The 26,451-nt window shown below is 52.6% G+C and overlaps 6 protein-coding genes across 6 annotated transcripts; 3 read left to right on the forward strand and 3 right to left on the reverse strand.

Moving 5' to 3' along the window:
* Positions 1-1,333: 1,333 nt before the first annotated feature.
* Positions 1,334-3,389, reverse strand: EMWEY_00034620 (acetyil CoA acetyltransferase/thiolase, putative; the record flags this gene model as incomplete). The annotated part of the gene is made up of 5 exons (XM_013481957.1): positions 1,334-1,470; positions 1,679-1,981; positions 2,269-2,416; positions 2,656-2,758; positions 3,334-3,389. 5 exons carry the CDS (start codon positions 3,387-3,389, stop codon positions 1,334-1,336), a joined length of 747 nt encoding a protein of 248 aa, XP_013337411.1.
* A 955-nt stretch (positions 3,390-4,344) lies between these two features.
* On the forward strand, positions 4,345-7,212 carry EMWEY_00034630 (hypothetical protein, conserved; the record flags this gene model as incomplete). The annotated part of the gene is made up of 4 exons (XM_013481958.1): positions 4,345-4,474; positions 4,671-6,738; positions 6,965-6,995; positions 7,201-7,212. 4 exons carry the CDS (start codon positions 4,345-4,347, stop codon positions 7,210-7,212), a joined length of 2,241 nt encoding a protein of 746 aa, XP_013337412.1.
* Positions 7,213-9,410: 2,198 nt separating this feature from the next.
* Positions 9,411-11,606, reverse strand: EMWEY_00034640 (hypothetical protein; the record flags this gene model as incomplete). Its single annotated transcript, XM_013481959.1, has 1 exon — positions 9,411-11,606. One exon carries the CDS (start codon positions 11,604-11,606, stop codon positions 9,411-9,413), a length of 2,196 nt encoding a protein of 731 aa, XP_013337413.1.
* Positions 11,607-14,901: 3,295 nt separating this feature from the next.
* On the forward strand, positions 14,902-17,241 carry EMWEY_00034650 (hypothetical protein; the record flags this gene model as incomplete). The annotated part of the gene is made up of 1 exon (XM_013481960.1): positions 14,902-17,241. The coding sequence occupies one exon, from the start codon at positions 14,902-14,904 to the stop codon at positions 17,239-17,241; it is 2,340 nt and encodes a 779-aa protein (XP_013337414.1).
* A 2,194-nt stretch (positions 17,242-19,435) lies between these two features.
* On the reverse strand, positions 19,436-21,884 carry EMWEY_00034660 (hypothetical protein, conserved; the record flags this gene model as incomplete). The annotated part of the gene is made up of 2 exons (XM_013481961.1): positions 19,436-21,632; positions 21,799-21,884. The coding sequence occupies 2 exons, from the start codon at positions 21,882-21,884 to the stop codon at positions 19,436-19,438; spliced, it is 2,283 nt and encodes a 760-aa protein (XP_013337415.1).
* Positions 21,885-25,133: 3,249 nt separating this feature from the next.
* Positions 25,134-26,451, forward strand: EMWEY_00034670 (hypothetical protein; the record flags this gene model as incomplete). Its single annotated transcript, XM_013481962.1, has 2 exons — positions 25,134-25,263; positions 25,788-26,451. Coding segments are annotated over 2 exons (794 nt in total), but the record flags the coding sequence as incomplete, so codon positions are not given.

Consider the following 26,451-nt stretch of genomic DNA (forward strand, 5'->3'; position numbering starts at 1 on the left):
ATATATATAATATATATATAGGAGGAAGCATAGTGGCATGAATGGATGAAGAATGGCAAACACCATATTTAAGAATGTACGGAGAGCAGCCTGACCGCCTCCGTTTATTCCTACGGGGAGATCTACAAGGATACCTGCGTAAACAAGGTTCATGCATGAGAGGGAGAAAAATAATTTCTAAGAAAACTGGCAGGCGCTACGACTGGTTGTTCCACACCAGCAAACGCCACAGGGCACACCATGGGCGAATGTGATGCGGCACAGCAATAGTGATTAAGCCTCAAGGCAAGCCTCGCCTGAAGTTAACAAATCTTGGAGGTGTTACAGATTGAACAACCGCAAAAACAGCAGCGGCAGTCGCCAGTAGGAAAGTTCCCTTCAAGCGGCCGTGTTCCGCATGCGCCCTAGCATCACAGGCAAGAAGGGAGGGCAACGAGAGCTGCCACAAGCGCAAATCAAAGAGCCTCTATCACAATCGCTGTAGCTGTTTCCGCCCCGTTGCAGATGACTGCACAACCATGGGGAAGCCCACGGGCCTTCAGGGCAGCCGCTAAGGATAGTAGCATCCTCACGCCAGACATGCCTGAACACCGGGAGACAGCGGCAGAGCAATGTCTGGTTTGAAGACAGACCGATGTTTCAGCAAGGACACTGCTTTGAAACGCACCTAGAGGGTGACCTAGACTTATCGCCCCGCCGTGAAGATTAACACGGGAATGACAAAGATTTCGCCGGCGCATCAGCAACAAGGGCAGCGCAGCAAAAGGTTCGTGGATTTCATACAGATCTGCCTGCACCAATAGAATAGGAGCCACATCGACACGCATCTAACCAACACACGAAGGCCACGTAAACATCTGCAGGGACCCCTGAAGGGCCAGCTACCGACAGCAAGACTGGCGCAGCATCATCGCCCACAAAAGCAGCGTAGGAAGAGTGCGCATGTAGAAAAACAAATAAGCACAAAAAGGATACTGACAGTCAGCAGCAGGAGTAGCTCTCCCGGAGAGAGTCGCCGACGGAGGGACGCAGATGCACTTTTGGACATTTTGAGGCAGGGCAACTACAACGACCGATGGCACCAAATACACGGAGCAGAAATTGCTACTGCCAGCCCCCAAGCAGCAGAAACAAAACCACAGAAAATGAGGGAGGAGTGACACTCGAGATTGCTATGGAGAGGGATATCGCACAGAAGTTCCAAATAGGCGGATACAGACGGAGGCAACCACAGACACACACAGACAAAGACAGCGATGCGCAGCAGCGTTAAGACGCCAATGCAGTGCGCCCTTCATAAGCAGCAAGGCTGCTCCTGCTGTCTTGGGATAACCTATAATGTAGTGAGTTCATCGCGCATAACCGCAGTACCAAAATGTGCTGTCTCGCTCGCCTGCTCTAGACCAGCTCGGTGAAGCGCCTTCGTCATGGCCTCCTCAGCAGCGAGAGCTAACGACGGTCCTCTGTCCACTTGCGCAACGTCAGCAAAGGCGAGAATTCTGCAAATACACACTTTCCCCGTGTCATAGTCCCGCTCAAACTTGTGCCTCCCACCTCTGCGGTTTGTACAGCTTTAAGGGGCAGTGTGTGCCTTCCCTGCTGCACGGGATGAGCACAAAGGGAGAAAACTACAGGGGGCTATGCTTCTCCCAGGCTTGCCTGGCGAGAGGCTTCAAACCTCTCTTCGTTGCCTCCTCGTCGGCAGCCAATACTACTGCTGCAGCTCCATCCCCCAGCCTAAACGCATTTTCAGAGGTAGTGAGCCCTTCAGGGGCAAACACGGGATTGGCTGAAGCAAGACGGTCCAGCGAAATTCGCTGCACCTCTTCATCCTCCTGCAGCAGCCCCGGCATACGTTCCTCGGACCGCTGCTGCTGCTGCCGGCGGTGCCGGGACACTACTACACGGCGCTCGCGGTGCTGCTGCAACTGCGGTAATTGAGGCGAACAAGCAGCACAACTCTCACGTTGGTTGGGCGTTTCTGCACCGACAGAGTGGCACAGTATGCAGGGCAACACAAGATGCCCTCTTACTGCATGCCAGCTGGCTGCCTCACTTTGCTGGAGCGTTTGACGTAGGTGGAGCAGCCATATACTCGTGATCGCTGCAGCCATTGCCGCTGCACCACACTGCCAAAAGTTCCCTGTCTGTAAACACTGTCTGCCCTTGCTGTCTCCACTCCTACTGTCCGAACTCAGCAACATCTCCAAGGCTACGGGAAAAGTCTCTTCGAGCTTATCTGCTCTCAATTAGAATAAACTGCATTACCTGCAGATGCTGTGCAGAAGGGCAAAAGACCCTCGAGACGAAAGAAGCCACTACTCGCAGCATCTGCTGCACGCTTGAAGCTCTGCACCGCGTAGCTGTCGCAATCTCCTCGAGATATTCCCAATTGCATTGCGAGGCCTTCTACCCACTAAATGGAAGACAGTAGAAACAAACGGCACGAAAGGCTGGAGCTCGTCTTTATGGCAAGGATAGCAATAGATACGCAAGGAACAATGGCAGAGACGGGGAATGTTCCATTGTGGGGAATAGGCAGACATAAGACACAAAAAGACTGCACGGAAGAATAATGCGAAGGCAAAAAATAAAGTCGGTAACCAAGTATGGCCTGAACAGGGGGAAAAGGCGGCGGCTTCACGAGTTCCTAACCTTTCCTGGCAACTGTTGATTTTCGGAGCCCCGGAGGCCCTCAAGAACGAGCGAATCAACAAGAGCACCGTCTCCCACCTTGTAGCCGCCCTGTCGAGCCTTCCTGCAGCATAAAATAACGGCAGAAGAGATGCCCTACAACCAAAGCCTCGTGGTGGATACTGCAAAGGACAGACAAGGGTTGGAACAGTTGAAGGCACCTTATGGATCGACAGACGTCATACGTCCAGTTGCGTCGTGGCAAGAGCTCGTAACGGCAGGTGCTCCTGCAGCTCAGTTGCCCGCTACGCTAGGAGAATAATGCGAGTGAAGCTGTACCATCTTAAGAATTGGCCAGCGTAAGAATCGACCGGCGTGCATGGATATTACACAGGACAGGACATGCACCCTCGACGGAGCAGAAGTACCAGAAAAAGCATAAGCAACAACAAGCGCAGCAGAGGAACATGCAAATATTTTTACAAGAGGAGGTAGGGTGCGTTGCTCAACGACTCAACGCCGCAAGCTAGGGCCACCGGAGCTTCGCCCAATGCTACGGAACTCGCCGCCAAACAGACCGCCTTGAGGCCAGACGAGCAGCTGCTGTTCACGCCGTAAACAGAAGCCGAAGAAGGAATGCCTGCACACTCACAGCACCAGAACGAGACTACAAATCGGCAATGTAGTTAGCACACGTACCCCCGAGAAACGCACTCGACAACAGAGTTCACTATTTGCTGCTTGTGCTGCACCATTGCAACCGCTGCTCGAGTTTTTGCCTTCTCTGTTGCTGTTCCTGTTACTCCTCTAGTTGTTGCTCATGGTACTGCTGTTGCTATGGCTGCTCCAGTTACTATTTCTTGTGTTAGGCGCGTTTCTGAGAAGTGGTTCCTCTAATTCCGTGGCTACTGTTGCAGCTACAGCAAGTAAGGCTCTTGCCGGCACCGGGAAACAGCCACAGGTAAACTTGTTCCTCCTATACAAGTCAGATGAGGGCCGATGAGTCAGAAATGGGAAGCAAGGCAGAGATGCGACACAGGAGAGAAAGAACCATTACAAATGCTGTTGCCCGTAACAACGGACACGAATATAGAGATGAGGAATAAGTACACAGCACAGCGGGTCTCGAGTCGGAACGAGCTTCGATAGCGCCAAAGATGAAACACAAGTAAGAGTGAACGAGGACAAAGGGAAGCACCTGCCTGCGCGCCGCAGGGCCGTTCGCAGAGCGCCTTTTTCCTGACCCGATACAATCACCTGGCCTACTACACATTGCTTAACCTCAGCAGGAGCAATCCCAGCACGCTGGACGGCTCCTGTAACGGCGGCAGCAGCAAGCCTCGCTGCCGGCGATGCTCGAAGTGCACCCAGGAAGCTGCCGATTGGAGTTCGCGCTCCCCCCAACAATACAACTTTGCGAGGCAAGAAGTCCCTTCCCATGCTGTTCAACAAATGCATGAGCATAGAGTAAAACAAAAGAATTTTATTTCAGCAGCAACTTTTGTGGGAACGTAGGAGAAGCAGCAACAACAGCAGCACTGCCACTGCAACGCCAAAGACACCACCTGGGCCCCAGTGCCAAGGGGCACACAACCGACTCAGTCCCCCGAAACTCCTTCTGTAGTTAATAATGCAATTTAAACAAGTGACTGATATCCGTGACAGACCGTTTTTCTTGCCTGTGCGTGCCCGTCCCCAGGGAATTCCAGGATGGCTGACGGGCTGGCAGCGAGCGGAGGTCGTTTGCTTCACATCCCCGCTCAGATGGTCAATATAACCTTCTCCACCGTCCTCTCCACCGCCTTCTCCATAGAATATCCATCGCTTTCTGTTATTGTCTGTAAGAGTGAAAAATATCGGGTTTAACCGATTCACGGAAGCTTGACTGTTTTGGGGGCGATTCCCTGCGTGGATGGCTACTCAAGGAACGCCGGGTCTCGTGCAGTTGGAAGCCTCTAGCGTATCGCCTGCCTTTTTATTCGGCCTTGTTGACTCATTTTATAACTCTGAATGGTGTGTCTCAATCTAACGGGCAGGCATGCAGATCTCCACTGCAGGAGAAGCGGGCGCTCACTTGACGGCACATCTGCGCCGGAGCAACACTTCATTGGATGTCTCCCAAAGCGACACTCTTTCGCCGGTTACTTCGAGAAGTCTGGCACAAAGATGGCTGGGCGAGAATGGAAGAGTCAGAGTTACTGCCTCTATCTTTCCAGTCGTTGCTGCTCTTGCGGCCGCGTTCTTGTTGCTCCACTGCGCTCTATTTTTAACGAATTCACACAGGAGCAAGACAGAACCGAGACTTTTGTCAGTGTCAAAAGGGACGACGGACAAAAACGCCGGAGGACCTTGTGCTGTTTCGGGGGAGAATCACCTTGATGCAGCGTCTGCTGCAGGGGAGGAGGAAGTTCTTGTTGAGCAGGAATTGGTGGAACAGGCGCACCGCTATGTCCGTGATATGAAGCGACTGGTCGCGAGCGCTGAGCCTGTGCTGCTACAGCTAAAGTCCGATCTAAAAGCAAAGTGCACTGCAGCGTTTTTATGTCTTTTCTTGGTGGAGTTCTCTGCTTTGCTCTGTCTGCTGGAAAAGAGACAACGGGCCGGCATGAACGAAGAAATAGTTGCAATAACCGCCCGAATACAATCCATCAGCCGGACCATAAGCAGGAGACACATTACTCGCCCGCAGCACAGGCATATCAAGTGTCTGCAGGACTTTCTCGACAAGCTCCCGCAGGTCCAACCGGTTGGAGCGACCATCGCAGAGAGGCAACGGCTACAGGCACTCAAACACCTGCTGCAGCTGCAGGAGGCGGCCTTGGCGCAGCTCAATGCCGGATGTTTCTGGCTAAGAGAGTCGCTGGAAGGCTGCAAGAAAGAAAAAGGTGGCGCCCAAGCTACTGCAGCTGCCGACGGTGCTGCTAAGGGTTCTACTCAAGGTGCTGCTCCAGCTCCGGCAGCTCCCAAGACTGCTGCACATTCAGGTTTTGTTGAAGTTATTCATGCTATGGAAGCAACCATCCACTTGCGCAGGAAACAAGTTCTTATAGATCCGCTCGTCAGCCGTTGGCTGCGAGATGTACACGCCCATAGGTCTCACTACGGTCTTGTCAGCCCCGGACGTCTCGAAGCATTATCCCGTCAACCACTCCAAACACACAGCCAACTCTTAGAAGCATTGCAGGCCACTCCACTGGGAACAGGAGACGACCCCAGGGAGCGCATTCGCCGCGCGAACACGGGCGCGCAGAAGAGAGCCATTTCCGCCATGTTGCCCGATGCGACATCCGGAGGAGAGGATGTGCATTATTCTGAAGACCCGACTAATTCTTCACACGTGCCAGAGGTGTCACAGCTTCCTCTCTCACGAAATAGGGACGGCAGTTCGGGAACAGGTTCACCTTCCGCGTCCCCCAACGCCTACTCTACTGCTTCTGCAGCGCGTGTAGATGAGAAGGAGCACGCAAGTTTACAGGACACCAGTAAGCACATGCCAGTGCCTGTGCGTGTCGTACAAAATATACTTACGGAGGTCTCGCCGCCTGCCGGTGCAGAGCGTCCCCAAGTGCCTGCATTGTCCGCCGCTCCCGAACCTGCTGTTGCCTTTTCAGCTCATGGTCGCTCTTCTGAAGATGCGCTCGGAAGTGCCAGTTCTGTTGAGGGGCTTCTTGGTCTTGTGTCCTCTGCTGAAAACTCAATGAGTCTTCCACCCAGTTTCTACCAAGCACCCGTTCCTGCTGCTGCTGGGTACCAACCTAAAGCCTTTACTTTGTGGCCGCATGGCACTGCTTCTCAAATTCCTTTTACATATGCCGCTACTGGTGCATCCGTGGCCTCCCTGGCTACACGAGCCCAGCTTGTGGCTTCTTCAGCCACACATCCCCCTACAGCAACATCCACACAGCAGGGTGTCTTTGATCGAGCCCCAGGCGCATCAAGGCCGCGCCGTCCTGCCGGCGCATACGGCGTTCCGCTTGTACCATACGAATCTTACCCACATTTTAGCCATTCTTCCTCCCGTCCATTGGCATCTGGAGCCCAGGACCAAGGGACAGGTGGGGAACCGGACGTTGATGGCCCAAATCGTGGAGCCATTGTTGCAGGGTTTGCAGAGCTTGGGAGACTTTTCGGAGGGGCTTCCGTTCAAACGTCGGGCGCATTGTTGCATTCTAAACATCCCGTAGATGCTGAAGCAATGCCCTCGCCTGATGCTGCGGTAAGGGGTGCAGCAGCTGAGATGTCTCCTGCGTCTGCGGAGTCTAGTGAAAACAATTTGCCACCTGCGGAGGTTCTTTCTGAGGGGAATTCCGGATCGTTTACCTCCTCATAGGTGGATAAAGGAGGCCAAAGACTCGGAACGGGTAAGCCGTTTTTATGGGGTCAATGATTTATTGAACTTTCCGCCGGGAAGAATCCCCACGGGAAGGAGCTAGGGCATCATGGAGCACTGTACCATGGGCCTGCACTGCAGGCTTAGAGTGCTGAGGACGCAAGAATGCGACAGGGGCTATCATGGTCTGGAGTTTGGTTTCCGCTTGACTGAAATGCCTTTGGTTCTGTGAGCAGAGTGCTGTGTAATCATATCTGAGTGAGCAATAAAGACCATCGTTAGGAGTTTGATTTATTTCCGTCGAAGGAAGTACGATGTGCTCTACTTCTGTACGATGCGAAGGGCAGAGATGGCAGTGAATTTTGTGTGTAGTGTGTAGAGTGATGCGCAATTACTGCCTCAATGTGCCTCGATGGAATTGTATGCGTTGGAAGGTTGTGGTGTTGAAGAACGGAAGGTTATCCGATCGAAGAGCAGCACCAACCGATATCTATTTTCATGGAAGTTTGGCTGTGTACCGTTGTCCACTTGCAGTAGTTGTGACGCGACAGCCAGCCCCTTTGTGAAGGACAAAAGGGACAGATGCATTTCTTTCTCTAATGCAACGTACATATGCACAATCGACGGTTGTCAATGACGTTGTGACACGGTCGCGGTCGCGGCTAAGCGAACTCCACGTTGTACAAATGTCGCCGAGAAGGCCAAACGTTTTGCAAAAATTGGAATAGATGAAGTGGCGGGTGCATGGAGGGCGCAAAACTCAGTAAAGAAAAGGCGAAATACTACCTCTTAGATTGCTTGGTTCGGTTGTAGAATGCCTGGCAAGCGGTTCGGGCACTGAACGAGTAGAACACCAAGGACTTTTCCTGTTCGGAGCTTTCAAAGAATGCCAGGGCTTACACCTGACCCTTCATGAAAGACGGCTCCGCATTCACGTATTTGAAAATGCCCATTAATGCGGCAAAGCGTTCTGGAGACAAATCACAGGGCAATTCAGCAGGTTAGCCACGCATCGAGAGCGCCGTCTCGTAAGAGCACAGCAAACCACTTGAACGCGAGGAAGTGCCACCTACATTGACCGGATGGGACCCCGAAGCTCCAAAGAACCGCCAAGGGCACTTTGAACCGCTTCGGGAGAGCATTGGCATATTCGTCTACTGCTTATCATCATGGAGTATGCTCTAGGATTTATAATTACTGTGCCACGCCCCAAGCGTATTTGTCATCGTGCCTGTTAGAGGGCTATTTTGCGTCTTCCTGTTTTTGCGGTGGTAGCTGTCCTCTAGGACAATGTGTGTCTGTGGAGCCTTTTGATCTGAATGTGCTCCCCCAACAGTATAGCTAGCCGCATTGCCGCACGCTCTCGGTGGGCGTCCAGGTAGAAAGAAGCGCAGCTTCTGACAGCCCCCATGAAGGGATTGATGGCAGTTGCTCCAAAACCAATGCGAGCGCGTGCAACAGGCTGTACGCGGCTCACACAGAGAGGCCCCCCTTGTGAACCAGAAACCGCGCATTGTGCATTGTGCGGTAGACCAAGCGCACTGCTCCCGCTGCAGCTCGAATTCCCTAACAAGCAGTGAGATCAGCCTTGGTCAGATTGCATCCTTCATTTTAACAGACAGTGCAGCTGTTAGAGGACGAATCCGCCAAAACGCACTGCAGTTCCCGTTGGACTTTTAGGCGCTCTAGTGCTCCACAAGCCAACGCCTTGATGCGCTGTCTGCTAGTTCAAATGCCTTGGTGCAACGCGCGGTTGCCTGTGTTTGAAATTGTCACTGCACCAGCGACTTACATTGATCAAAAATTGGATGGTGCGCACCAACAGTGCGCTTCTGCACTGCGTTAGGCATGCCTATTGCCATAAGTCGATGCGAACCTTCAGGGCTGAGCATCAGTACTACTGTTTAGTTCTGTCACACTTTGTGGAACGGTTTCACACTTCAACAGGGCGGGTCGTCCACCTGCGTTACCAGAAGGAAGTTGAGTCTGAAACGCTATGCCCTTTGCAATTTTCATGCACGCGGAGCCTAATTGAGCATTCCAAGCAAAGCATCAACGCTCGTCGCTGCAAGAGGACGCAGCTGCTGCATATTTTACGTCACCCAATACGCCTGATACGGCAGGGAAGAGCAGACAGGGTGTATCCGAATAGGACGAACGCTGCCCTGCTCGAAGTGATTGGCTCTCGACGAAAAGTACTTGCAAACAAACGTGAGCACAAGGGAACTCTTCTGTACACCACATTCCTTCGTAGGACTATGAGAGAGGAAAGGGCCAGTAACGCCCTAGAAAATGAGGCCCCAGATGTGAAGAGCTCTCTACACCATACACCATATTCGGGGATACTAGGAAAGGACTGAGCCGCTGCACTACTTGCTGTAGCATCAGATGCAGACCTTGCCGTTGGGTCTGGTAGCTCCATATGGCTCATCATTGTTCCGCACGGCTATTGGCCGGATTCCCCACGGAACCGGTCCTCCAGTGCGGCAAATCCTGCAGCAATCGCAGCAGGACCTGGTTCGTCGGGCTTTGTTGTGGGCAAGAGTCCAGCGGCGGCGGGAATTCTCTGGTTTGCAGCGAGCCCCCACTCCCTGAAGGTGATTGGCGTTCCGTAGATGTCCACGGGGACTCTAGACTGTGGTATTTCTGAAGACGAACGACCCTCCGTCAATTTAAAAGGAGAGGCTGGCAGGGGCGGAGACGCTGATGCTTCAAACAGCTGCATCGCAGGCCCCCTTATGAATGTGCGTGGGTCTTTAGAAGCCACTCTGTCTATCCCTTGTGCTTGAGATGGCCAGGCTCTTAGGGCCTCTCCAGGAGAGGCAGAGAGTGTAGAATATGCATGATGGTGGGTGGGTGGCATAATAGTAGCTTTTAGATGGGGCCTTGATCCTTCAAGGGGTGTCTCAAACACTTCTGTTACTGCTGGCGAGGGACGTGAGGCTGTGGAGGCAGGCATGGCCCCAAGTGAAGCAACTGGAGCCCCCTGTGAAGCAGCAGCAGCTGGGCCAACAGGACCCTGAACAAAACCACTGGTCCTCCATAGTGTGATTTCTTTTGGCGTGTAAGCAGAAGCAGCAGAAGCAGCTGCTCTGAAAGAAATTAGGGAGGGCATCGGTAGGGACCCAGGATATCGCAAAGCAGCCAAAGAGCTTCCGAAGAAAGTGGCACACGGCTTTTTGGAATCCTGCGCGGCTCCCGGCGATTGAGCAAGAGATGACGGAACAACAGCAGGCTGGGGAGCTGCAGCAAATGCAAAGCCTTCAAGATGCCCTGCTGCAGTAGGCGGCGAGACATGCGAAGGCACAGTGGACGCTGCTCTACTAGGCATAGCTTTGAGAGAACTACTTGCATGTAATGTCGTTTGCTGCCTCTCACCAGCAGGAGTAGTTGCTTCGCTGGGAGAGGCGGACACACCGGCCAATTCACCAGCGCTTGCCTCTGTTTGTGAGCTTGGCGTGGAAATGTTCAGCCGTCCTAAATCGAGAGAAGCTCCGGTTGCTCCCCCAGCAAACAATGCTTCTTTGGGTGAGCTTGCCTCGAGTGGAGTGGGGGTGACAATTCCCTGTTCCGCGTCCTCTCCCTCGCGGTCTTCGCTTTCCCAGGGTTCTTCTCCCCTCCCCAACGGAGTGTCCTGAAGGTCTTCTAAGAGCTCCATGTGGTTTTTTCTCGGCATTTGGGCAATTGCATCGAGACAGCTCTTCCTGACAAGGCCGTAGTGAAGGTCTACTTTATGCACCTCCCGCAGCCAACGGCTTAGGAGAGCATCGAGAAGAACTTGTTCCCGGCGTTTGTGCACTGTTGCTCTGATGGACCAGACGACTGAAGCAAGCCTACGTTCTGCGGCACTTGTGAGAGCTGCAGTGTTTGTAATAGCACCTTCAGAAGTTGCAGCGGTAACATGAGCCGCTGCGGCAACTGCAGCACCACCTTCAACCGCTAAACTAACACCTTTAGCGGCTGCATCGGAAGCTTTTGTTTCAACACCGGCCTTTTCACGGAGTTCCAGAGATTCCCTCATCCAGACAATTCCAATGTTTAGCTGCCCCAAAGCCATCTCCTGCAGCTGCAACAGATGCTTGATTCTTAGCAGCCGTTGCCTCTCCGTGAGGGCCGTTGCGGGCTCTACTTCTTTGATCCTGTCTAGCAGTATGTGCAGCTGTTTGATGTGGCGCTGTCGAGAAATTGAAAGATCAGCGTTGCGTATGCTGTCGCGCAGGGCCCATATTCGTCTTTGAATTGTATGCATTTCTCTGTATACGATTTGCCTGTGTCTTCCTTTCAACAGTGTTAGCAAAGCAGCCAACTCCACCAGAGACAAACACAAAAGCCCTGCTATACACATAGCTCTCATTTGGGGATCCAGCCTGCGCAGCACAGGCTCGCTTCTATGTATCAACCGCGCCAGGTCAGTGACATAACGGTGAGCCCGTTTCGAGAGTCGCTTCCAAGCCAGGCCTTCTTCGCCTTCTTCTTCAGCAATAGTAGAGCCTGCTACATACGAAGGGCCCTCTGATGGATTCCTGCAAGATACGTTGGGGTCTTCAATGTTCTCCCCTTCTGCAACTGCAAGATATCTGAGTGTTTGTGAGGTTTTGCGGCTGTTTACCAAGTAAACAGCACAACGGAGCACTAGGTACATTGCGGCAACAGCAGCCACCACCGCTATGGCCCTCACACTGAATCTCAGCCTCGCAAACCCACCATTCCGTCTTTGTCGGGAACTTCTAGAAGTTGCGGGGGACACAAACGCTGCAGGGTTGACCTCCAAGGAATTAACACCCCAGCGCAGCAACTGCAGCGACGTGGGTCTAGCTCCCGTATCTGTTGCTGGTGCCATTCGCTGAGATTCCGCCCAGCTTAGGACATACAGCACTTAATCAGATAATTGAAAGAAAACACGCTAAGAAGATCCGGCACGGATAGGGCAAGAGCAAGCAAGGAACAGGATTACATGAGGGAGCAACCCCCAGTAAACATGCACCGCGACGCCTCACGAGAAAAGGATTATCTTCATTGCCTATACAGTAGTGTGTTTCTTTAGTCGGTAAATGCATTTGGAGATAGCGTGAACTTTGCCTTCAGTAGAGGCCATATGACCAATGGTCACTGCCAGCCCTGGCGGGAAGCGTGGGGATCGTCCGCGACGGATAGGCAAAAACGACGAATAGTGCACCACATTGATCTTCTTGACTTATTTGAATGGCAATTAACTCAGAAGTGCTATAGCCCCCCGTATACAGACCTCTCGCTTGAAGCGTCCAGAGGACCGTGAACGGCGAGGCTCGCAGGGTGCCCTCCTGTCATGCAGCTGCAGTGCCACTGCTGTTGCTCCTCTTGTTTCCGCTAGTAAAGCTGTAAAAAAATGCTTGTATTCGGTTTCTTTAGAGTATCTTGTTGCTTTAAACAGAATGAAAGGGATTTTCTGGCGCGCATAGCCTTTGTGTCTCGGGGAAGGGGAAATCCCTTCGGCGGCCTTGTGTGGGGAGCATTTCGAGCAGTATCAAGACACAGGGTGTGTTGCTCTCCCTCCATAAGCAGCCTTGTACCTTCATTAAGTTGCTCATGTCCCGGATGAGCAATGTGTATTGGGCCAAGTCACCGAGTGAGCCACAAGCTTGCTCGAGGGCACTGCCGGTGCACTCCCTCGTCGGGTTGCCGCGCAACGAGGGTCAGGTGCTTGCCTGATCCCTAGTTTAGTATCCCTGCTTCTTCATTTTCAGGTGTCTCAAATATCTCAAGGATGGCTTGTGGTGCCCTTTTACCTGTCTTCCCCTCTCCGCGCCTCCGAATCCGTGTGAACTTACGTACCCTCCTGCAGGTGTTTCCTCTCGTCGTGCCTTGCCTCAATGCCTTCCCTCCTCTTTTTTCGCTAACAAACCTGCATCTGACTTTTACGAAAAGCATTCCAACCCTGTTCTTTTCACCTGCTGCCTCGTCGGGCCTCACTTGTTGCAGCTGCAGCAGTATCACAACATTTATCATATTCACCCATCAGAAACATTGCGTACCTCACAGTGGAAGCACTAGCTTGAACATCACCTGCAGCAAGCTTGGCCTGCTCAGCAACTGTTGTAGTCACTGCAGCACTAGCAGCACGACCAGGCATTGGGCGACCTTGCACGAGCAGGGTGCTATCCCTAATTTGTGTTCCATTTGCTGTGGAGAGGTGTAAACAGCGCTGAAACCGCTGCATTCTATCTCGTCTGTCGTTCTGGAGCCTTTTTTTGATGATGTGTCTATTCAGTCATTGCCCCTTCTTCGTCTGTTAGCAGCAAAAATGGCAACTGCCCCTATGTACGGGTGGCGGTTTGTTTTGGCTGCGGCTTCCGTAATTTCGAGCTAATGTGAGTTGGCCTTATCTGTTGAGTTGAGCCAGAGTCAGTATTGCTGGTTGCCTTCTGTTGTACGAATGTATCCTGTTAGTGTTGCGGTCGCCGTTGAGGCTGCGCCTACCTGTTCCATTTGCTGTCGCTGCTGCCCATTCTGCAGCTGTTCAAAGAGACACAGTTGCAGAATCGAATTGCAAATAGGAAGAGAAGATAGCGCGCTTATCCCCATGCACCCCTCTTCACAACTAACCCAGACGTTTCACCTGCTGCTCGCGTGTATGCTGTTTCAGTTGCTGGTCGTGCTGCCGGTACTGCAGTGGCTACCCTAATTGGCGCACTTGGTTCTGGCTCTGTAGTTGCTGGTTGAGCTGCTACTTTGCGTGTGAGGTACCCGATGCTTGGAGGTTGAGGTTGGTGTTTCTGGTGCTGCTGCCGCAGCAAGCCAGGCTCGGTGTGGGAGCTGTTGAAAGACACATGTTTGGACTGCCACTTAATTGAGGGATCTTAAGCAAAAGGAGGAGGTGTTAGTGGAGTTGGGTATGGGGGGCGGTGAGGGATGAAGGCAGACAGGCAAATACGTTGGGACAAATGACACAACTGAAGCCTGCTCTAGCAGGGAACAGACCCACAGTGGTAGTTTGATTTTAAGGAGATTGAAAACAAGTGGGGACAAGAATTAGTCGCCACAGAAGAGGCTTGGGGAAGGTTGAATGCCAAGCGGCAGCGGTAGCTCATAGAAGCACACGCCTGCCCCCGGCACCGCGAGTCGGGGATTGAGCGCAGACACACTGCACTCCCACATTCAGGTGTCCGGCTTAGTAGGCTGGATCAATACATAATGCTGAACATCAACGGAGTTTTAATATTAAGGAGTCTGCAGTGCGCCTTTTTTGGCACCAGCAGCAAGCATTGTGGCTCGTCTTGCTCGAAGTGCCCCCCATGCTATTTGCCGGAGCGAGCCTGCACTCTCCCTGAACCAGCTTCTAGGGGACAAATTTCCGGCCCGAAGAATCCCTTATAGTGTTTTTCAATGCACGAGTACACCCAAAAACCCAAAACTAGAACAATTTCATTGCAGAACGTGCAAAAGCACCAAGCAGATCAACATTGCAACAACCGCGCCCACTGTGGGAGCCTCGCCAGCGAGATCGCCCCGGACGGTCAGGGTGAAACGCCCGTCCGTAGTGCATTGTAGCACCTTTTCGTTGAATTATCATTTGTATATGTAAAAGCTTTTCTATGTGAAGCCTATTTATGGCCTCTCTAACACACCACGACAAGCCTCTATAGGACCGCGCGAGCAAGCAACGCCTGGAGGGCATTTGCGGCACACACCTGATATATTTGTTCATACTCTGAAGGCAAAGTTCTTCGCCTTTTCCAGATACAGCTTAGAACTGAGTAAGCTTGCTGCTGTGCAGCTGATGCAGGAAACCTTGTGTTTTACAGGTGACCCGGTGAGCGTCTAGGGGGCGATGAATGCTCGGGGCGACGAATCCACTATCGTAGTTGTTCCCCCTTGTTCCTCCACCAGCAGTATTACTCCTCTACTTTCTACTTAAATATCCTGAAGCTGTGGCATTTTTGTTGAGTTGAAGGAGTGCCATGCAAATCGTAGCCGCAGCAGGGGAGGGCGCACTTCCGACCCAAGTGCACCTGCTCCGCTTCGGCGACAGTGCGTTGGAGGTATTCCCTGAAGATGCTGTGCATCCTGTTACTTCGAAGAGCCTTAGACACCGGTGGAATGGAGGGGTTGGAGGGGTGGGCCCCCGTGTAGCAGCAATTGCCGCAGTTGTTGCTGTTGCAGCAGCGTACTTAGTTCTGCACTGCGTACTGTACCTGGCGAACTCCAACAAGAGCAGAGGGGCATTGAGATTTCTTGCAGGAGCGGAAGCTAGGGGAGGCATACACACGGGAGAGTCTTGCAATGTTCTGGAGGAAGAGCCCCCTCCTGCAAGTGCAACTTCGGTTGCAACGAAACTGGCAGAGAGTGAAGGCCTTGATGAAGAGGAATTGTTGAGGCAGGCTCGAAAGTACGTCATCGACCTCACACAGTTTGTTGAAGAAAGCGAGAATGTGATTTTGCAGCTGGACACCCCACTAAGATCCAGGTGCATAGCAGCGTTTTTGTGTGTGGCTGTGGTGGAGTTGTCTGCCTTGTACTCGCTATTGGAAGAACCAAAGAGGGAGGATATGCTCCAACAAACAGTCAAGATTAGAAGTCGAATACAAGATGTCCGCGACACTCTAAACACTAGTGAAATTTCCTCTTCTCGACAGCGGCATCACGCATGCCTCGACAAACTACTCAGCAGGCTCAATGAAGTGCCACCCCCATCCGCCGATCTCACACAGAGCCAGCAACTGGTAAAAATGAAACATCTGCTCCAGCTGCAGAAGCTAGAATTAGATCAGCTTTGCACCGGGCTGGCATGGCTAAAAGAATCCCTGGAAAGCTCAAAGAGTGCTACTAATGTCTCCAAAGCTGCTGCAACAGGCGGTAAAGGTGCCGCTCCCAACGCTAAAGGTGTTGAGGCTGTTGCTGCACCCCGTGGCGTTTCCACTGATTATATACTTGATTCAATTGTTACGAGCATCGAAGTCACCGTGCACAGAAGGAGGGGACATGTTTTTCTCGATCAGCTTTTGGGCGGCTGGCTGCGGAAGACACATGAAACCATATCTCACTATGGCATTATGAGCCCCGGTGCCATCGATGGCATACTGAGGAGGCCTCACAAAAGCCATTGCGAACACATGCGAACCATGGAGACCACGCCACTGGCATCCGGCGAAAAACCCTGGGAAAACGATCTCGTCCAGAGAACCATCGCAGCTAGGAAGACCCCAGACAAGCCTGTCAGCCAGACACCCTCTAAAGTATGCAAAGGACTTCGTTCAGAAGGTAGGAGAAATGCTAGTCGTGCCCCCCGAAAGCTGGCACCCCGCCACCACAAACCAAAGGCAACCGCCGGCGCTGCCATGTCGGCACCTACTTCCTCCTCCTCCACCACGTCTGCCACTGCTGCTATTACTACCTCCACTGCGGCTGCTGCTCCACAGCAGCCGGGAAGTCCCCGCGAAGGCTCACAAGCAGTGGCTGACCCTTGTGGATCCTCTCCTACCTTATCGTCCCCCACAATGCCTGTTCCTGATGACGCTGTTGTCGCTGTTACCACTGCTGTATCTGAAAGGAAGGACCAGCCTTTGTCGGTTTCCAATCGCCTCGAGACAGAATCCCCTTCGGCTGTGTCTAATGAACTTTCACCTGGCTGGCCGCCTACTCCTGCTAGCCTACCCCAGCACCCTGCTGCCTCCCTCCCTTCTGGCACTGCTGTTAGCTTCTCAGCTAGTGGGCGGGAACCAGCAGCCGCATCGACCTCCACAACCCCTGCTGCCACTGACGTCGGGATATCTTCCGGCTCCTCCTTGTCGCCTGAAACTTCGCCGAGGCCGCTGGCCAGTTCATTTGGTGCACCTGCTCCTACTGCTGCTTTCTCCTCTCAAGATTTCACCTTGCCGACGCAAGGTCCTGCTGCTCCTGCACTTCTTTCTCATTCTCATCCTCGTCCATCGTGGGCAGCTGTAGCTGCACGTGGTGTCTCACCTGCCTCTTCAGCCTTTCATCCCTTGCCAGCAGCACCAGTCCTACCTGAGGCTGGATTCGATCGAGCCCCAGGCGCGTCAAGGCCTCGGCGTTCTGCCGACAAATATGTTGGTCCCTTTGGAAGTCCTGAACCTTGTGCAACTTCTAGCTATGCTCCTTTATCTGCCTCTCCAACAGCTGCCTGGCAATTCCAAATGAAAGGATTAGGTGGAAACACTCTTCAGGAAACGGATATGCCAATTACGGGAAGGACTGCTGCTGAAGCAGGACTTGAGGCACTTTCTCAACTCTTCACTGGGCCACCCAACAGGCTGCCAAAATGGAGCAATGCACCCTAGGCAGCGGCCATCGACAGCGCCAACGCCCCCACCGGATGCTGCAGCTACAACAGCTCAGTCCTGTCCTGCTCGTAGTGGAACTGATAGTCACTCTCTTGCGGAGCCCTACTTTAATGGAATTCCTGGGGTTTTACAGCGGCCCTGATTCTGTCTGCTGTAATGTTCGTCGGAGGAAGTATGGCACAGTTCCAATGTTTGCGGTGTAAAGCTAGAAGGGGTAGGGAGTGGAAACGCCTCAGTAGAAAGCGTGCACCTCAGTCCGTCCGTTAAGGGCGTGGCTTTGCGCAAATATGAATGCAGTTGTGATACCACAACAAATCACTAAAAGCAGGACAAGCAGAACATGGGCATCTTACTTTTTCACGTTTTTTTATCGTTAACCTGGGCCAGAGACAAACATAGATGTAATACACAACATGCATATGGACCATGTATTTGGAGATAAGAGGAATCGAAGAGAATAGATAGCATTATTTGCAGAACTATTTTACCGTTGCCGTTATTCTCAAATATGTGTCCGTATATTCCCTTAGAATCCCAGTTCGCAGATTTTGCAGCATTCATGTGAAATGGTTGTAGTCAGTGACACCTTCTAGCTTGTAGCTCGCTGTTCGGACATGGAAGTGTCAGAATACATAACTCTAAAGGCTGCATGTGGGCACCCTCCCTTTGCAGGGCATGCGCAGGTTCCGTCGGCTGCACCCACCCCGTCTGGGAGGTGACGACCCCAAACCCTTACACCTTAAGTCAAGCAGTGTGTTTTACGGGAGTCCAATTACCCATTCCCATCGGCACGTAGGAGGGAGAGCACTAAGAAAGAACAGCACGCAGACAACGAGCCGAACGAAGTGGAAGTGTACAATGCCTGGCTCGTTGCAATTTGAGCATGGGATTGGAAATCCCCTCAGACTTTCCACTTAGCCAGTCTTCCTATGCCAATAGACAAGGGGTGAGGAGCAGCTAGCTACCCTCTGGGCCAGCCTACTGGGTGGCTCGTGCGTGCTTTTTTCTGAATTCACCACGTAAACGATGCTTGCAGAATCCCCCCACAAATTGCCGAATTAGGCCCCTTCGAAGTCTGCCTAGGAAGCCTGAGAGACGAGAATAAAAACGCAGTCCCTTCAGCCCCAATAAATGAAACCCATAATTCTCCTCTGGTGAGAAAAAAAGTCACAAAGGCTGTACATTACGCTTCCAACATGTTAGCAGTTTTAGCTTTAACCCGAAAGTTCATGCACCTCCCACTACAGTGTTGGGCGTTTTGCGTGCAAGTCATCTGTCACTTTTTTTGCATTGCATCTGCCTCCCTGTGTCAGGGTCCTCAATCGATTTAGCTGTAGTCCATGCGTATCAACAATGGGAGAAATGGGTCCTTGAGATGTGCAAAACCTGCTTCCCAACGACAGAGAACACCATTCAACAGCTAGTGAATACCGGTACTACTGCTCGCGTTCTCTGCACTGTCGTGCAGCACGGCTTCACAATTGCCGGGCTGACTGCAACGCCACCTGGCAGGTTGCAGGGTGTTTGCCGTGCCAGGAAACTCCACAGTTTCCTGGTTGCAACGGATTGGATGAAGTGTTCAGACAAAGCCTCAAGCTCCATGCATCGCAAGAACGCGAATACTAAGCTTCCGGTCTCCTAACTATCGTCGAAATTACAACCACGAAAAGAGCACATCCTACGCCTGTTCGGGCATACAAAAGACATCACGAATGATAGCTGCTATCACAACAACACTGCAAACATTTGAAGTACTTTAATACATCAGGCGTGGAACATGGAAACATTCATGGATGCCGGCAATTACCCCATCTCTCTACTAAAGGGCGTTTTGGGCATCGTACCAGAGAGGCGCCGACACTCCGGTAAGCAATAGCCAAACACCAACTGCACCCGTTGCCTTCTTGGCACCCGGGCATCCTCTGCAAGACGTGAAAACCCACGATGGCCGCTGAAGGATGCCCCCTCCCCGCCAATGAGTTATTTCCAGCCTGGAGATGAATGAAATATAGATCCTCATGACCTCACCACAGTTGCTTTCACACGCCACAGAGTGAATCTCCACTAGGAACTAAGTTTCGACGTTGATTGAGTACCATCGGCAGGTTTAGTATACGTAGTAGACAAATGAGCTACCGCAACCCTTGACGGGGCTTCAGGTGCGGCAGGTGTTGCTGCAGCCGGTCGCCTTCTAGGGAGTGTTGTTCCAGCCCGACTGTTGGTCGGAAGAACCACTGAAGAGTTTTGCAAGAGCAGCAAATCCCGCAGCAACTGTTGCAGCGTTTGGCGCGTCGGGCTCGGTATTGGTCAACAACCCCTCGACAAATCTATCAGGAACACTTGGCGGCAGTGCCCATTCCCTAAAGTTTATTGGCGTTCCATAGATATCAACGGGACTTCCAGACTGCTGTATGTCTGACGTCAAACGTGATTCCACGTCTGTAGATATAGAGGCTGGCACAGGCCGCGAAGGTGATGCCTGCAGCGAAGATATCGAAGGCTCCAACATGAACTTTTCCGGGTCTTGAAAAGCCAGTTCTTGTGTTCCCTTTGCCTGAGACGACCAGTCTCCCCGAGCCTCTCCAGTAGATTGTACGAGTGCGCCATCTACACGCTGGTGGGCGGAAACTAGAAAAGAAGGCCCCAAACGGGGGACTGATGCTTCGACTGAGCTCTCTAAGGCATCGAGCGGTGGGACTGAGCCTTCTGGCAAAGGGTTGTTGTCTGGGGAGACAGGTACGTGGGCAAGTGCTGCAATTGAAACCTCCGATCCAAAAACGTCGGCAGGAGCAACGGGCAGCTGAGCAACAACACCCGTCTTCCGTTGGGTGAAGGCCTCAGACGAGTGAGGAGGAGTAGAGGAAACAGCCGCTCTAAAGGGTACCGGCGAAGGTATCTGGAAGGCCACAGTGGACGACGAAAATTCGAAAACTCTGGCGGAAAAAGAAGCACTCGTATCTCTGAAGGCCGGCGGGGCTCTAGGATTTCTAGAAAGAGATGCAAACACAGCAGCTTGTCCGAGACTGGCAGGGAGTGCGTTGGCTTGGCGATGCCCCGCCTTAGGGGGCGACGGAACCTGCGGGGGCAGAGCCGATTCTGCACTGCTAGACACTGTTGTGGGAGAAATAGTTTCCTGCAGGGTTCTGTGCCTCCCCTGAGCAGCATGAGAAGTTGTTGCCGTGGGGGAGCCGCACACGGAGGGAAATCCACCAGCGGCGGTCTCTATTTGTGAGCTCCGGTGGAAACTGTTTAGTCGTCCTGCATCGCGAGGAGCGCGGGCTGATTTTTCGGTAGACACTTTCTTTCTCCGGGAAGACGCCTCGCCGGCAGAGGTGGAGGGAGTTTTCTGCTTTGTGTTGGCGTCCTCGAGTTGCCAGTTCTCCCAGGGTTCGTTTCCCGCCCCCAAGGGAGTTGCCTGCAAGGCTTCGAAAAGTTCGCGGTGAGCTTTAGGAGGTCCATTGATTATCCGTTCAAGAGCGTCGGGCATAGTTATGCCGTAGTGGGCGACCCCTACGTGCACCTCCCGCAGCCAACGGCTGAGGAACGCATCGAGTAGAACTTGTCCGCGGCGTTTGTGCACTGTGATTTCAATCGCCTTAACTACTGCAACAACCCTAGTATGTATCGCCAGTGCAGCACCATCAGGAGCTGTATCAGTACCTTCAGGAGACCCTGCGCCACTTTCAGCCGTTGATGCATCACCGTCAATTGCCCTCGCAGCGCTCTCAGGAGCTGCAGCAGCAGTGTTGGCGTCATCGATTTTATTCATAGGGGTTTGCAGAGATATCCTCAGCCAGAAGAGTCCAGCGCCCAGCTGCCTCAAAGCCACCTCCTGCAGCTGTAGCAAGCGTTTAATTCTCAGCTGTCGCTGCCTTTCCGCGTGGACCGCAACAGCGGGTTTGACATCTCTGAGCCTACCGAGCAATATATGGAGGCACTTGATATGCCGCTGCCGCGACACAGAAACACTTCTGCTACCCAAGCTGTCTCGCAAGGCCCATATTCGTCTGTAAATTACACATATTTCTCTTTGGACGCAGTTCCTTTCTCTTCCTTCCAACAACGACAATAAAGCAGACAACTCCACCACAGACAAACACAGAAACGCTGCTATGCACCTGGCTCGCAGCTGGTTGTCCAGCTTGCGCAACACAGACTCGCTGTTACTTATCAATCGTCTAAGCTCCACTGCATAAAGCGAAGCTCGCTTCAACAGGTGATTCTCAACAGCATCACCCTCTACAAGCTCATCCTCCTCAACAGCAGTGGCAGAAGCAGCTACAGCGGGGGGGTCCTCCGCCGGAGAAATGCAAGACTCTCCCCACTCTTTACTCTTCTCTCCTTCTGCGCCTGCAAGAAATCTTAGTGCAGTTTTGCTTGTGGGGCCTCTGGCCAAATGAACTGCGCACCAGAACATCAAGTACACTGCTGCAATGGCAGCGACCCCTGCGATGGCCGCCACACTGGCCCTAAGCCCCCTAAATCCCATATTCCATCCTTGTCGATGGCTCCTCCAAATAAGGGGTAACACAGCATCTCCAGTGGAGACTTCACCGGAGCTGTCGCTCCGGGCGAGCAGGAGCAGCGACGTCTGTAGAGCGCCTGGTTCCGCTATCGGTGCGGTTTTCATGGCGCTCCATTAGCTTAAGGCAAACAATGCAGATTCTGATTCGTTAGTGACACAGATGAAGGGAAATCTTCAAAGCAGGGACTGTAGCGACGAAGGATAAGTTATGTGGCAGAATTGCAGTTACCACGGATTTCACCGCCTGGTCGACGAGCATCAGATCCCCTCTGAAGCACACTGCAATCTATATGGGGTGGAACGTAAATTTGTTTACTCATAGAATGCATCTGAAGACAGTGGCAAACTTTGTATCCAGAAATTGACGGAAAATGCCCACCATGCTCTGCTAACCCGTGCGGTCAGCTTGAGGATCGTTGGGGAAGGACGGGCAGAGACCGTGAGATAGGCTCCCAGAGAAACTTCCTTCCTCCTTAAATATGCGAATTCAACGAAAAGTTCTCGTACTCCGCTGGAGACGCAGTTCCCTCACACGAGACTTCCCAGCGGCGCCCCTAAGAGGCACGCAGCGTGTCTTTCGGCCGTGATGGTCCAGTACCAGTGGTGCTGCGTCTTGTACTTGTACATCTACTCACGCGACACTGGCATTGCTTTTTTCTGTTTTTGCACAGTGCTTCTTTGCAGGAAACAACATGAATTGGCTGATTACGGAAAAAGGTCGTGAAGGAATGGCGGGCCCGACCTCCCTACGGCAATTTTCTGGAGGGGTGCTTCGTGAAGTGCTGGCAGAAACGCTCCCTCTTTCTGCTTCAGCAGGCCCCCTCCACAGGGCATAACTTGCTTCTGCTGAAGTTTAACAGTGTGTAACACGCCATGTGATTTGTGGGCACAAGGCCGTGAAGCTTGCGCACCGGTTTCCCACTCAGGCCGCATGCAGACTCTTCCGGCCTGTCGCACTGTCCTTCGGCTGCTTCATCTTAAACAGTACTGCCACCTCATGTGTGTCTCCTGTGGAGCATTTTGACACGGCTGTCGTTGCGTTGATCTCCCTCTTCATGCTGGTGTCCGTCATCAGCTGCACCATGCCGCACTCAATCCGTTGCCACTTCCGTTTTCGCCCCCTTGTTTCCTGTCAGCAAACGGCTGACTGTCTTTCGCAGGAGCTCAATTCTTTCACTTGCATTCGTGTTGTGCCTCTCTTGCTTTAGATGCACTAGCAGGGGGAAATTCACCTCCTGCCCCACGTGCGAAGTAGTTACTAGACCAGCAAGTTAGGCAGCAGCACTATGGGGAACGACACCAATCACTCAAACCGCATCATCACGACCAGCAGTAGAACTGCAGGCGAACGGACGACAAAAGGAATGGCCTGAATTGGTTGTGGAGACCGCCCCTTGTCCTTGCTATGACTCTGTCCCATTGCCGATTTGAAGTTTAGTTTTGCTGTTTGCTGTCGGGCAGTTGCCTTTCATGCCGTTGACAGGAGCAGATGAAGCAGTGACTGAAGACCACAATTCAGTTGGTTTTGCAGCAAAATCCTTAGCTTTGATCGAAACACCACTTGCCTTAGGTGTTGGAAAATCGTCCCGCAACACGCCTTACTACCGCTTGAGCACTGTTCTCGTCTGGTGCTGCTGCTCCTGAGGTCACTAACACCATGACGAATATGCAGCCAAACGACTTTCACGTTGCATAAAAGCCGCTTCCAACACCAACCCACCCCACTAGAAAAAAAACCAGTAAAGCCCTCTGGACAGCACAAGGTCCCAAGACGTACGGTCAGTTTAGTGCGACCCCTATTGCTTGTTTCTGCTACAACAGGATCAATGGAGGATTCAAGCTGTTTGCAACAAAGAGATTCTGAGATGCATCCAGGCGTCAAACACACAACGCCAGTGAGATATACATCGCAAGTACACATGTTCTTGTAGAGCGGTTGCCGTTCAGCCGACTGATCGTAGCAGTGGTCATTCGTCGTAGCGGCGTCCGTCCCTAGCCCCTATGCACGCACAGATTGAATCTGTTTGTCCGTCAGGCCCGCAATTATTCTATCTTACATCCTATATCCAGTGAACAAATTCCTGAAGGGATTGCGATAGTAGTTGCCGTTCAGCTGCCTGCTAGGTCCTCGTCGTAGCGGATTGCACCAGCTTGGCGGTTGCAAGCGGATCGACTCTCGCTGCGGCTTGCACAGCTTGCCGCAGCTGCACGCATTGCTTTTGGCGGAAAGAAATTTAAGTGATAAGCTTATTATTTTCCCCCCACTGCTCGTTTAACATGTCCCCCAACTATCCATCCACATGCTGTTTTAACGCTAGTGCGTTCACCCCTAAGGTTGTCCCCTCTTAAGGCTTTCTGCCCACTTGGTGAAGGGCAGCGACGTGACTGGTTACGTTAGCAACGTGCGTCCACATTCAAGGGCTCCACAGACACTCTCGTAGTGTACAGAGTTGCTGCCAGCAGATCAAGAACCGAACGAATTGGAATTCTCTTGTTCGTGACGCGCTGAAACGTCTGGCTAGCAATAGGAAGCGGACTGATGATGAAGAGTAGAAACTATACCAGTAGAATGATATGCAATGCAAGATCTTAATTACCGCACCTGGCGCGTTGGAGCATTTTCAGTAATTCGTGGTTGCGCTTAGACTTCCCGCTTCAGCCCTTCCCTCTTAATTTCTCTTCTTCGTGCGGGTCGGCTAACTGTCTAGCTAAGAGATTAGTCAGCCGCTAGATACCAAAGGTTCGCCGTCAGATGGCTTGGCCACGTTAACCCAGTCTCTCAGCTGTAGTCCTCTAGAGCATTGTTCTAATGAAGTGATAAGGTGTTGGCCTTGGAAACCTCCAAGAGAAGAACTTTGTGGCAGGAGAATATACGATCAAATACCTGGATGGTCCTTTTGTATGTTTCTAATTGAAACAACCAGACAAAAACGCAATGCACCTCTCATGTGCCTGCGCTGCAGTTGCCCACGCTCGGGTATGTGTTCCGAAGTGGTACTTTTGCAACATGCATTAGGTTGCGACACTCTCACGGTGTCAGAGAGAATACTCGAATCACACGCAGGTGGTACAAATAAGCATTAAGGTATGAAAAAGTGAAATGCGCTCGGTTTGCCGGTCATAGAGGTTTCTTTTGGCATCACAACTACATGCATCTGCGCAGAGGACACATGACTACACCTTCATGCGCGGACAACTACGTGTTAGTGCAAAGTTTCTACCCCGTGCCTTTTCTATCTTTACATCGCAAGCATGTAAACAATATCATAACGCATTCGGGGCACATTACAGCAGCCACAATGATGACCGGTACACAAACTTTAATGTCGGCTACACTGTCCACAGCGCCTTGCAATTAAGAGATATGCGCGATCGTGCGGGAAGCAACAACCGCACGCTGACAGGTCCCGTTGAATTATTGCCTTCTGTGCTCCTGTATCCTCTTCTTGCGTTGACAGCCCCCAGCTCCTCGCTCCAGCATGCTCTCCACGAATGTGGGGCCTCTTGTCTGTTTTGAATTAAACGGAACACAGATACAGGGATCTTCCCGTGATACGCCTTCCACGGCGCTAATCTACTGCAAATGCGCACGCACCTAAATACACCTGAGAATGAGAAAATTCCCCCACAGTACAATGCATTCAACGTAGGGGCCCGAAGATCAACCACTGTCTTCACCATTTTCATTAAAAACAAAAGTGGACTCAGCTGCTGAAACTGCTGCGGCTGCAGCATCAGGTGCCGAAGCTGCTGCTGCCGCTGGTCGCTGCCTAGGGTGCATTGTCCTATTGCCGCGGTCTTTGGGGTGACCCGCGGAAGAGAGACTTAAGTGCCTCAAGTCCGGCCTCAGCGGAAGGCGTTTCCGGAGTTACTTTAGCGGTTTCCTGAAGAGGGCTTCCCCCTAAACCTTTCATCTGGAATTGCAGGTCATACGCTGAAGAGGTAGGTAAAGCAGAATAGCCAGCATTTGCCGGAGGAACAGGAGGTCCATAAGGATATCCCAATGCGTGCGCAGGAGGCCGAGGCCTTGTACCGCCTGGGGCTCGATCGAAGACAGCCTCTGGAGCGGCCGGTGCTGCTGGCAAGGAATCCCTTCCTGCAGAGGCAAACGCGGAGCTACCTGCAGCTACAGCTGCCCACGATGAAGCAGAGCGCGGCTGTGCAAGACGCGCAGGAGGAGCAGCACCCTCAGTCGGCACAGTGGGCGCGTGGGTGGAGGAAGCAGCAGTAGTGGCAGCTGCACCAAATGAACTGGTCTGCGATCTCGGCGAAGTTCCAGGCAACTGCGAAGAGCCAGACGATAGCCCGACAGGATCTACGCCTGCTGCGGCTGGCGCGGTACTACCTGCAGCTACAGCTGCCCATGATGAAGCAGAGCGGGGCTGTGCAAGACGCGCAGGAGGAGCAGCACCCTCAGTCGGCACAGTGGGCGCGTGGGTGGAGGAAGCAGCAGTAGTGGCAGCTGCACCAAATGAACTGGTCTGCGGTCTCGGCGAAGTTCCAGGCAACTGCGAAGAGCCAGACGATAGCCCGACAGGATCTACGCCTGCTGCAGCTGGCGCGGTGCTACCTGCAGCTACAGCTGCCCATGATGAAGTAGAGCGGGGCTGTGCAAGACGCGCAGGAGGAGCAGCACCCTCAGTCGGCACAGTGGGCGCGTGGGTGGAGGAAGCAGCAGTAGT

Source organism: Eimeria maxima, genomic scaffold (genome assembly GCF_000499605.1).
Source record: "Eimeria maxima Weybridge genomic scaffold, Emw_scaff476, whole genome shotgun sequence".
NCBI lineage: Eukaryota > Apicomplexa > Conoidasida > Eucoccidiorida > Eimeriidae > Eimeria > Eimeria maxima.